The sequence below is a fragment of the Hippichthys cyanospilos genome, chromosome 2 (assembly GCF_059441005.1).
Source record: "Hippichthys cyanospilos isolate Australia breed blue-spotted pipefish chromosome 2, RoL_Hcya_1.0, whole genome shotgun sequence".
Classification (NCBI taxonomy): domain Eukaryota; kingdom Metazoa; phylum Chordata; class Actinopteri; order Syngnathiformes; family Syngnathidae; genus Hippichthys; species Hippichthys cyanospilos.
The window spans coordinates 35,303,246-35,315,881 of NC_142370.1; the positions used below are offsets into that span (position 1 = coordinate 35,303,246).

At 45.4% G+C, this 12,636-nt stretch overlaps 1 protein-coding gene across 1 annotated transcript; it reads left to right on the forward strand.

The window, feature by feature from the left end:
- The first annotated feature begins 477 nt into the window (after nucleotides 1–477).
- On the forward strand, nucleotides 478–11,950 carry tamalin (trafficking regulator and scaffold protein tamalin). The gene is made up of 8 exons (XM_088409163.1): nucleotides 478–800; nucleotides 3,665–3,720; nucleotides 4,325–4,379; nucleotides 7,099–7,201; nucleotides 8,405–8,498; nucleotides 9,583–9,649; nucleotides 10,635–10,701; nucleotides 11,256–11,950. The coding sequence occupies exons 1-8, from the start codon at nucleotides 615–617 to the stop codon at nucleotides 11,714–11,716; spliced, it is 1,089 nt and encodes a 362-aa protein (XP_088265289.1). The 5' UTR covers nucleotides 478–614; the 3' UTR covers nucleotides 11,717–11,950.
- Nucleotides 11,951–12,636: the final 686 nt, after the last annotated feature.

Genomic DNA, 12,636 nt, shown 5'->3' on the forward strand with positions numbered 1-12,636 from the left:
TGTTTGCTGTATTTTAGCTGGACGATTTCTTTTTTTTTCCACGTTGAATTTAAAAGGAAACAACACAAACTTGCCAAATTTCCTTCTCAAAGTTTAAAAGCAACCCGTTCGTGTGGAAAGACGTAAACGTGGTTATTCTATAGTTATTCTTATAAGCAAGAACACTATCTTGATGAGTAAAAAAAAAAACAAATTCCCATCTCTAATTCCTAGCTATGTTTGATGTCTCCCGCTACCAACACACTTGGTTCCAACGATCACTATCCGCCTGATGATTTGAATCAGGGGTCCATGTCAGGGAGACGTCGAATAAACGCGGTCAGGATTCACACTCAACGAACCGGAGTTCCCTTTCAGCACCGCCGTGTTGGAAAGGTGCGAGGTGTCCCCCATCGCCACACCTCCGATTCTCGTCACTATAGCACGTTTCAGTGCCGTTCCTTTCTCATCAAGCCCCGCCCCCTTGCCGTTTTTTCCTTCATGCCTACGGGAGACTCGGAGTCGCGACAGACACTCACACAAGCAAGTAGTCCACTTACGCACGCGGGCGCTTGGAGATTTGTGGCGACGCTCCACTTCGGGCCAACTTTTTTTCTCTTTAAGCGGCGGGAGGCATGACGTTCCGGAGGCTGAAGAAGGTCGACTCGAACTCGGCGTCGGCGTCGGCGTCGGCGTCGGAGCAGGACCACGACGTCTATTTCCCGTCGTCCCAGTCGGACAACTGCTCCGACTCGTCGGCGCTTTACAACTACAGGACGCTCGCTTACTCCGGAGGCACTCTGCCCAGAAACCTCAGCAAGGTAAAAAGAATCAGAAGAACCATCAGAAATAAAATTACAATTCCACAAGGTTTTCACGTGTATGGCCAAAATATATAATATGTGTTGCTGCTGAGCGCCAGGTTCACCCGATTGACATACTTGTGGATTTTTCCCAGAGGATTCCCGTTACTTATTCGGTTTTTTTCGTTCTGGTTTTGGTGTTTGTTGTGGTTGTTAGTTTTCATCGAGCGGTGCCATAAAAGTTGACAGTACGTCATACAGCGTTTCACCATTTGAAATGATGACGCCACATTAATGGCAATGGTGTAAACAAAACCCGGCAACCGAAACATGAAGATGCTTTCACTCATTTGGTTTGGTGGAAAAAGTGTTCACACCCGTTGTACATAAATAGAAAAAAAAGTAGTAAAATTAGAAATACCGATTGAACCTATATTGAGTTGGGTAAAGTTGTGTAAAACACAATATGTGAAACAAGGAAAGAAAATTATTTTGTCCCTTGTTACTTTTCACCACCGATTTGGTATATAAATTCATAATATTTACGACAAGCAGCTGTCAGCTTGACAACGACTGTTTGTTGTTTCGAAAATCAACATGTGACTTAAAGGGGACGTCAAGTCTTTTCGTTACAATAATGTTTACATGTCGCGACACGAAACAGCATTCTGATAATCTCTTTATGAGAAATCAAATCAACAAAATGTACACATTTTTATACATATTAGGTGGGGTGGCTATTTAATCATTTCCCGCTATTTAATGACAGTTGCTCAGGACCCAGGATCCGAATCCTTAACGAAGGCTCCAATAATTTGTCTTTATCTTGTTTCTCTGCTTTATCTACAAAAATAAATACATACGTTTACATGAATTTAATAACTTTTAACATTATTTCCCATTATGTTTGTGTTTTTAAGAGTCCTCCGTAAATTGCAGTGTTTATTGAGTCCATACATTCAATCCCTGGTACTTATTAAGTCACTTAAGTGTTTGGCCAAATGAGGGTCTAAAAAATGACTGATAGTAAATGAATTGAGTACACTTAAGTAAATGAGCACTCAATTATTTAAGTAATCAAATGCTATAGTACCTTAATTTCTAAGGTAATTATTTTACCTCAATCACCCTTTTACTAAGGTACTCGATTACTTTAGTAGTTGGAAAATGATTAAAGTAATTTTACTTTAGTATCTTATCATTTCAATTGATTACTTGAGCACGCAATAAAGTAATTGATTACTTTAGTACTCAATAATCTGAAAGAAATGTAACTAATTACTTTGGATTGAAAGTCCGAACTCTTAAAAAAAATTAGATGTACGTCTTAGGTTTGATTGGAAATATCGTCATCCATAAAGCCAGTGTAGACTTTTATGGCCCCGTGCGGAGGCTGCCGCCTTATTTTGGAACTCTTGGTGAAATTCTGGGGCCACACAGTCATCACATCGTCGTCAGCATGTTTTTCAGACGTCCAGCGGCGGGCGGCCAGAGTGACATAACCTTTATTAGGCGTTGCATAACGCTGGCTGCCGGTGACATTTTCCTGGCCGTTTGTCGCTCAGCGGAGCCCGAAAGTCATTTGCGCTCGCTCGCTCGCTCGCTGACAAATTGGACTTGAGCATCCAGTCTGGAGGGCAACAAGGGTGCATTGTGAGCACGCGAGCGCAGGGCAGTCCATCCCGCCGTAGCGCCGCCCCCCAACGCACGCACACGTTGCCCGGTGTGGGTTTTGGGGGGAATAATAAATGGTCTCATTGAGAAAGTTTGCGTGACAATTCTGCAGAAAGCAACACTTTACGAGCTGCCACAAAGCTCCCTTTCATCCACTTGGAACGCGGCTAAGAAGCGAAGCCTTGTGAGCAGATACAGCCCTTATTTATTTTGGCGGGACCCGGTCCTGACCTCGGCTTGACTCGGGCTTAATGTACACGCTGCCAAAGTCCCGCCGGCTTTCCTTCCCGGATCCCGAACGGTCTGCGGCGGAGGCCTCCCGACGGCCGGTCCGCGGCCCGGGACCGGTCTGCGGATCGACCTCCGCCGGGCCGCGCTCCAAGTAATGAAATTTTGGAACTGATTCAGTCGATGATTGTAACGATTACATTGTCTTTTGTTTGGCTCGATTTTTTGGTGCTGTTGATTTGGCGATTTGTGGTGAGGAAGGGCGGCGTGGTTTGAGTTGAGCGCGGTCACTGTCTGTGGCACGCACGTTGTTCTGTCTCTGTGAAACGTGGCCTCCAAGTGTCTGTAAGTAGTATTTTCTTTGTAAGAATGTTGTCATTTATGATAATTTGCCCAAAATTCATTTGTTGATCCAACAACTTGTGACTGTGGATAGCATGCTAGCTAATGTTAGGTCTTAAGTTCAGCTTGTTATACGGTATAGCGTTGCCTTGTATGCATTTAGCTCGTTAGCATTTTCATTCGTGCCAGGCATTACCATTTGGTATATGTTAGCATGACAAAGGTTTCGCATCGAAAAGTACTGCATCTAATTGACGAAAGTGACTGAATTGAATAGCCTCTGTAATTCAGTTACGTGATTGATTTAATCAGTGTAATTTGTGTACATTTTTGTATGGTCCACAATAAAATTTCTAGCGTTGAGCGGTCTGCGGTGAAAAATGCTTGGGGACTCTGGGTCTGAGGAGCACGTAGAAAGATGACGCTAGCTTCTGCTTGTAGTAAACAAGCATCAGTTTGACGCACATTTTTAGTTTCGGCGCGGACTAAAAATACACCGGTGTAGCGCATGTGCGCAGTGGCCCGACGGACCAGTTCATGCGGGCTGTGTGTGTGTGTGTGTATTGTGTGCGCGCATATGTGCCCAGGAAAGGCCCGGGGAAACCCTGTTGAGTCAGGTGTTTGTTTCTCTTTTGCAGGCTGGCGGCTCGCAGAAATGGAAGCCTCAAATCCAATTCGCACCGGAACCACAAAGGTAAAAACTTATGTCACACCCATTAGTCGAGGAAGAAAAAAAAAACAACTTTTCCTCTTGCAAGTAATACGGAAGATTCAGTCAATTAGTGAACGTTTACCACGATAAAACCCTGACAGGCATTAAAGACTATAAATTTGTGGACCATCCTTAGCTAATTTGATTGTTAAAAAAAAAGATGGCCGAAGTATGGATACTTTAGCTCGGGAATGGCATGCTCATTTTAGCTCAGGGGCCTCATGCAGGAAAATCCCCCCCCTTAAAATCATGGCACATAACAATTAGTGTCACTAAAATGCAGATATATGTTGGTAACATTTTCTATGACAGTTTTTCCCATTTGCTGATAAAATACCTAGTTAGTATAGAACACATAAGATGAGAACCCAGTAAGATAAAAAATACAATTGACAACAAATTTCTACAGAAAGAAAATGCCCCAGTCAAAATTTGTGGGTGTACAACCTCTTTTCAAAAAGACGCTTGAAGCGCAAAGAAAATGAAACAGAATCAAATGTTTTAACTTCTTAACTCAACTAGTTGGTAGAAATGAGAATGTCACGGGGCAAACAAATTCTCATAGAGTTTTTCCTCCGTTCCTCAGGAAGACGGTGGTGCTGGAGAAGCTGGACGAGCAAACGTTTGGTTTTGAGATTCAGGTGAGACAAAGGGAGGCGTTTTGGGGGTGTTTTTCCTGTTGCGCCTGTTGCGATGGATCATATTGTCGCTTTGATGGTTTGGACGCGCTCCGCCTTTCCTACATTTCTGGAAGCGCAAGGAAACGAACTCACGGCAAGGCGCAGTTGAACCGCCATATTGGTTACATCACATGTTGACTTTCCTGATGTCCACCGTTGTGCGCCGGTGCCTTTATCGGCCTTTATTTCCTCGTGGTGACAGGAGGAAGTCTGCCGTGACTCTGCTGACAGATGCAACGCAGCGCACGAGGATGTCGTGACAAGAACATGTCGCCTTTTGACATTTTACATAAGCTCAGCACATTTCCAGCCTGATTAGAGACAGACAGACAGACATGCTAAAGTAATTGCCTGCCGGCCCAGTCCGAATAGCGCTGTGAGGGAAATGGGGCCGCGAGGCGTGAGCTGATAACGTGCCGTTAAAAAGTCAACCCAGCTAATGGACGAGGCGCAACAAGCCGCCTCTGAAAATAATGAGATGCTAGTTGCTGTTTTTTCACTTCTTGGCATACATTGAAGAAAAGGGGGAGGTCTATGTCTTAACGTCTTCAGACCTATGCGGCATGCCGGAGGACAAGACCCGTTTCTATGTCTAAACTAATAAATGTGCAGAATTTTATTGGGCGCGCCCTCTTTGGTAGAGCTGATTGGATGAAACGTAACCAATCAAAATGAAGTTTTGTTGCTAAGCACCCCTCCGTGCTCTTTTTGGACCTTACGGGACGGCTTTCAAACGCGACTTCAAAAATGAAAACCCGAGTGCTTATTTTCGATCAAGAAAACGCATTTAAGCTCAGGCTAGTCAAAAAAACTTCACGTACCATTTTAAGTGTACCAAGTGATAACGTTCTATGTTATTTTGAAAATATATCCTTTTTTTCAGAGAATTAGGTCAACTGTGAGGCGCTCACAGTAGAATTTCATGGAAACGCGGTGCGGTTCCAAGAAAGTGTATCACCCGCGCTTGCAGATTTAACTCAACAAGCCGCACGTAATTAGACAGCAACCGCCGATTGATTTATTTACCTAACTGCTTGCCATGCAATAAGAAGGTCCGTTGTCTAAAAAAATAGCTAAGAACAATTAAGTCACCAACATTGACAATGATTTCTTCATGAATTTGGACTAGACATGTTAGACATTTCTTAATGTGCCTAACATTCAATATACTGCTAAAAAATAACCGTGTTCAGTAGAGAAAAAAATTGCCATCGTTTTAATACGGTGATATTTTTGCTGAAGGTTATCACGCCATCTTCTGTGATATCGGCCCATGCCTCGATGCCACAAATCCCGTGGATATTTCAGAACCTGTTGTTGTACTGTAACATCCAATTGCTTTATTTTGCCTCAAATTTGCAATTAAAATCCCGTTGCTTGAAAATACTGGATAGCGCCCCGTCAAATGTGCTTTGAAATCAAAGGCGATGTCGCGCGCGCACTCACAGACTAAACCTTGTTGGTGAAAAGGAGCTTTGGAGCAGCGAATGCTCGTCCTCCAAAAGACATTTTCCCCTTGTTAAAAAAGGCAAGCGATTGGACGGATGCGCGCTCGTCCCCGCCAAGCGTCGCAGCCGCAAGAACCACAGTCACATCTGTAGAATATTCTGTCAAGGCTTTACGCCCGACACCCCCCCCCCCCCCTCCGCTGATCAGCCATTCTTCACTTCCTCCGCGTCCTCGAAAGAACTTTTCAAAGACGCAATGAAAAATCGCACTTTTGTTGTCGAGCGGACATCGACCCGCGTAGCTAGCAGGATGGAAGAAGCATTTTCACTTTGGTCATTTGAATCCACTTGCACTAGGTCCTGGTCTTGACGGACGCCTCGCAAAACATTTCACCGCCGGATGTTCCAAACTACGGGCCGAGGGCCAACAGCCGTCTGTTAAAGCCAGTTTTCAGTGGCCGGCGGCTCGTATGTAAAATCACAACGCTAGTGAGAAAGAAAGAAAGAAAGAAAGAAAGAAAGGGGAGTGTACAAAAAATAGGTGCCACTACCATTCCAAATGTGTTTTATATACTGTAGACTCTACAGCAAACATAAAAAGAATCTATTTGGGACAAGTTTCGAGTCAAAAGACGGCGGTGATTAAAGAATTTGGCTTCAGAAGCAAAAAAAGTCAAGGGCCAATTTACGAAACTTTTCAAATGGTCCGCTGACTCCCATTTGCTCAAATTTGGGTTACCGTTGAATGCGGGAGCGGATCTGGGCCGAGTCGGATTCCCCAATGATTCATCTCATCACCTCTAACAGAAAACGGTCGTGTAGCAGTTTATCCATATGACTTTGAAATGAAACCAAGATGTAGTTTCTTCCTTCAGTGATGATAGCGCATTTGATAAATGACTCCAAAGATTTTGGACAGCCCTGATAGTGTGCGGCGCTCATCCCCATCCAGCATAGCTGATGGTTTGGTATTTCACTTCTGGTTTTGGGAGCGCTCTCATGGGAACGGCATGTTTTCGTTACCGTGACATCTGTGCGTCTTGGGCCACGCGGTCTGCGGTCTGCGGCGGCTTCCTCAGCTCGTCATCCCGCCGTCGCCTTATCAGTACCGGCTCACACGTCGCCCGCGTTTTCACAACGGTGACATCAATCGTGTGGCGCAAGCTCAAAAAAGGAAGTTAGGGGTTTTTTTTGTTTTTTTTTTGTGACAGAAGGCCTCTCGTGTCTTTCAGACTTACGGGTTGCATCATCAGGACCAAAACACGGTGGAGATGTGCACGTTTGTATGCAAGGTTCACGACCACAGCCCGGCCCGGCTTGCGGGACTTCAAGTCGGTGAGTTGAAATTCCATCCTTTCGTGTCCCGGCTGACGTTGGCTTGCTCAAGCCTTACCCGGACCGGTCGCCGGTCAATCAGAGCGCACGCAAGCAGTTTTACGTATTCCTCCGGGGTAAAAGTTGAGGTTTTTTTCCCCCCTCATTTCATAACTCAAAACCAGAGCAGTTTTCTCCACTTATCTATGTTTGAATAACATGAATTTGAATGCGAAGTAAGTAATAACATTTCCTGTACAAGGCTTAGAAAGCAAAATGGACATCTTAATTTCATAAAAAGTTTACAAGGGAGCCTTTTTCAAATGTCATTAAGATCAGTGAACACACAAATATAAACTGGGAAAAAAAAACACAAAATGCCAAAGAAAAAGCAAAATGGACAATTAACAAATACAATCATAAATTCTCCGCTGACAAAAGAAGGGAACCTTTTAAGTAAGACGCTTTAATCCCAAAATATTTTTATACGTTTTTTTAGGAGTCCAGAAAGTGAGGTATCTCATTTATTTATTTATACACATCTTCCTTTTTCTGCGTTGGGCTTGAGGAGAGTCAAAGGGACTGAATGTGAGCCGGTGGTCCCCAACCTATTCATCACCACGGACCAGTCAGGACAATGTGCGCGTCACCCACAGTAACTGCTCTCAATTAAAGCCGCACCGTCCTTCCTCACTACAAAATGTAATATCCAAAGTGGCCAGAGGTGGCGCCAAAAAAAGCACAAATGAAATGTTAAACATCATTATTTCGGGGGGGGGGGGGGGGGGCGGTTGGGGACCTCTGGCTTGTGCGATAGTCTTTATTTGGGGACGGTATTTTGGTCGCAGCGACAGGATCTGAGCATTCACAACATGACATGGTTCTTTCCAAATTGTTGCTATGTTTAGTGTTGCTCGTGACTTTTTTTTTTTTTTTCCACTGATATCAAACGAACCAAAAGGTTCCCAAGCCGGTCGCGCCACCGTGTACTTCCTCCTTTCTATCACTTCAGTTTCACTTCCTAAATTCCTCTGCGGCTCTATTGTGTGAGCGCACCAAATGACGCCCAGGCAGGAAAATATGCTTTGGGACGGGGAGGGGGGGGCAAAGTAAACTTGCGCTTCCCTTTGGAGGTCCACATGTCTTGGCCGCGTGCGGATTCATAGCAAAATAGATTGGATCCAAACGGAAGGAAGCCAGTGATGAATATTTTGGCCGTCACAGGGGAGACCATCGCCAGTGTGAACGAGGCCCCCGTGGAGGGATTTCGACACAAGGAGATCGTCCGGCTCATTAAGGCGTGCGGAAACACTCTCAGGTACAAACTGCTCATCCGGCTCAAAAGTTCCAAATGTACATCAACCCCACGCGCAGCTAAGAATTTTCCATTGGCGTCGAGGCTTAAAACGGCAAAAACGCTGTGCCGTGCTACATATGGCAAAAGAATCATTGTTATCATTAGAATCATTATTTTCAATAAAAGAAGCGAGCAGACTGAACCAACGTTCGGGTTCATCCTCGTTCACACGCAGGAAGATTCCTCAAACGGAAAGGTTAGGGCGTGTCCAGCTGATTCAATTAAGAGTGCACCGTTTAGCGAGCGCGGAAAGTTATTTCATATGGCTCATTTGTTATATGCAACCAGATATTTGTGTCAAAATGAACTCGAGCTGCGTCGCGAGGAAGAAGAGAAAAATACAAGTGCTTCAACACTTCACCCACAACAAAAACAGTATATGATTTACGAATATAAACACAAAAAATTATGAAGGACGTACAAAGAGATTCAATCCGTTTTGCCAAAAAATGTTGTCGCGTCCTATACACGGGAACAAAAACAAACAAAAAAAGACCCAAATTTGACACAAAAATGATGAGTGCGCCATATACACAAGTGCATTTTATATTAGGGACATCAAGTTTTATTTGAAGATTGTACATTTCATATACTTTATGATTTTACAATGTTAAATCAGTAGAATTGTAGCGGCTTGTTCTTATTCATTTGAGCCTTGTACATTACTTTGGTCATGTATGGTATTTACATCATAATTCACATTGCGTGTACTTTATAGCGGAGCACTAATGTAGCGCGTACGTAGAGTTAGCACGTTTACATCAACGTGACGTTTGTGTAATATGTTGCTTACAGCCAATCGGTACCGCATGTCAAATTACCGATGGGTGAGTCGCTGTTTTGAAGCTCGCGCTGTTTAGACCGCCATTAAGCTGCGCGGCAACGATTCTCCCGACCGAAGTGGCAATGGGGCCCCCGGGCCCACTCTGAAAAGCTCCTTTGATATGCTTGAACGTCTCTTTCCCACACGTCTTTTTCCTTTTTTCAAACGGCACTTCCTTTTTGGCTTGTTAAAAATGTTGCGGCCTTCTCGCCTCCCTTCAAGGCTGGAGACCATTTACAGCGACGCCATTCGGAAAGCCGAGCTGGAGGCGCGACTGCAGTATCTGAAGGTGGGGCCTGTTTCGCCGGCGCGGCGGATTGAGGGGACCCCCACCCGCACCTGTCGCTCGCACCTGTCGCGTCGGCGTTTTCTCCACTGTCGCTCGCGAGAGGCTGGAACCGCTTCCCGTAAAATGGGCGGGCGGCGGCGGCGCTTTCCCCGTGAAAGGTGGCGGCAGCTGCGGCGGCGCTTTCCCCGTGAAAGGTGGCGGCAGCTGCGGCGGCGCTTTCCCCGTGAAAGGTGGCGGCAGCTGCGGCGGCGCTTTCCCCGTGAAAGGTGGCGGCAGCTGCGCCGCTAATCCCGCCAGCCGCCGGTCTTCTCACGCGCTCAAGCGACTTTTCGCTCATGAACCCTTTAAAGCGGGGATCACCAACCTTTTCCAAAGCGAGAGCTACTTCTTGGGCACCGAAATGAAGGCCTACCAGTTTGATATTGGCTTCCGATCATCTAAAGCGTAGGTGTCAAACCCTCGTCCCGGAGGGCCGGTATCCCGCGTGAAGCCTCTCTCTCAAACGTACCAAGTGATTAGGATGGATTTCAAGCTCCCGTAGAGCTCGACGTCGAGCTAATAAATATGCAAGGTACCGGCTCTCAAGGACGAGAATTTGAGCGATGCTTTAAGGCCTAAAAAAGTCAACCTCCGGTCCTCCAGGGTCAGTATCTGACATATACCTGTTTGAAAGGATTAAGATCATTTCGTCATAGTCAAGCTCCCGCAGAGACTTGCCCATTAGCTAAGAAACGTACAAGGGTTTGGCATCGATGCCGTAAGGCCTAAAAGCCTCAACCTCCGGTCCTTGGGGGTCAGTCGGTATCCTGCGCGTATTCAAAGCCTCTCTCTCAAACAGGCCTGATTCAGATGATTGGGATCATTTTCAAGCGCCCGCTAATAAACCTGAAGGATAGCGCGCTCCCGCATTTGACGCACGTAAACACGACGCTCCCCTCCCTTTGCGCTTGCGTTGTTGACGGCCGTCGCCTTTTTCCTTTTGCAGCAAACGCTCCACGAGAAGTGGGACGAGTATCGCTCGTTGATGGTGCAGGAGCAGAGGCTCGTTCACGGTACGGCGTCCTCCTTTTTCTACTTCATTTGAGGAGCAATTCTCTACATTTGTGCAACGTTAGATTTGTTTTTGCAGGTTTGTCGCTCGGACAGTTTTTATCAATAATATGACATTATTAACTCATTATGAATACTATAACAGCATAGTACAGTACTATGTATTCTATGAGTTTGAAATGCACCATACGTCTCTTAGGCATGTCAGCCAGTGACATGAACATGTCAAGCTAATTGGAAGGCGTCTTTGTATGCGGTTTTGCTTATGAGGAAGATCATTTACTCAATATTACAGATGGGGAAACAAAGCCTCACCAAGCATTTGGAATACATTTTTGCCCCTCTAGATGGCGCCGCTGGCTTAGAGCTGCAATTGAAATGTAACACATTCCCATTGTTCAAACCTGAATCTTTAAAGCCAGAGCGGCATCTATAGGGGTGAAAATGATCACGAGTGCTTCACCAGGCTTCATTTTCTTGTCACTTTCCGAAACCGAAAACGCCGGAACAAAACGGCAAGCGAGCTAACGGTTTTGTACGACGCGGCGCGCGGCAGGTCTGGTGATGAGCGACGCCTCGGTCTACGAGTCCCTGGAGTCGGCGGGCGTGTACGGCGGCAGCCTGGGAGCGCCCGGCCCGGCCGCTCGCCGCTGCGCCGGCAGCGCCGGCAGCAGCAGCGGCGCCAGCGAAGACGACCCGCTCTACCAGACGTGCCTGTACGCCGCCGGCGACTCGGACGGAGGCGGCGGCGGCGGAGGCCAACGCCGTCGCGGGCCCACGCCGCCGGCCAGGAAGCGCCGCCTGCGTCCCGCCAGCGAGCTCTTCGCGTCCGCCAGGACGCAGCTGAGCCGCAGCGCCAGCACTCGCAGCTACACGCGCGCCGGACCCGCCTCCGCCGCCGACAAAGCTCCCGGCTTGGACTCGTTACAGAGGAAACACAGAAGCTTCCGGAGGCACCTCCTCAAGTTCATCCCGGGCTTGAACCGGCAGCTGGAGGAGGAGGAAAGTAAACTGTGACCTGCGTTTCTCGCCTGCCGCCCAAGACTGCTCGCCACTCTTCCAAAGCTCCGGAAGGACTTTACACTTTAAGTTATTTATTTATTTGAAATGCGTCCGCATTGGACATGGCTTTGGTTTGTACTGCGCGCAGCAACTTTTCCATTTTAAGTCGGACGTTTGCTTTAAAAGAATTTTCTATTTTGTTTGTGACAAAACTATTGCTTCAAAAAATAAAAGATGAGACATTTTGGATTTATTGCTCAATTCATTGTACCAGAAGGCTACATCTGCAGAGTATTGTTGGTGATTGGATATTCTACAGAAAATTGTAATTGAATATAAAGCTAGCTTGATAGCTATCTATGTAGCTAGCTTTATTACTATCTATCTTGTGCGAGCTTGCTTGCCTTTTTCTGTATTTAGCTAGCTTGATAATATCTGTAGTGCTAGCTTGATAGCTATATATATATATATATATATATATATATATATATATATATATATATATATATATATATATATATATATATATATGTATATAGTTAGCTTGATTACTATCTATCTAGTGCTAGCTTGATAGCTATCTATATAGCTAGCTTGATTACTATCTAGTACTAGCTTGCTTGCTATCTTCTGTATATAGCTAGCCTTTTTCTGTATTTAGCTAGCTTGATAATATCTGTAGTGCTAGCTTGATAGCTATATATATATATATATATATATATATATATATATATATATATATATATGTATATAGTTAGCTTGATTACTATCTATCTAGTGCTAGCTTGATAGCTATCTATATAGCTAGCTTGATTACTATCTAGTACTAGCTTGCTTGCTATCTTCTGTATATAGCTAGCTTGATATCTATAGTGCTAGCTTGATTGCTATCTATATAGCTAGCTTGTTTACTATGTATCGCTAGCTTGATTGCT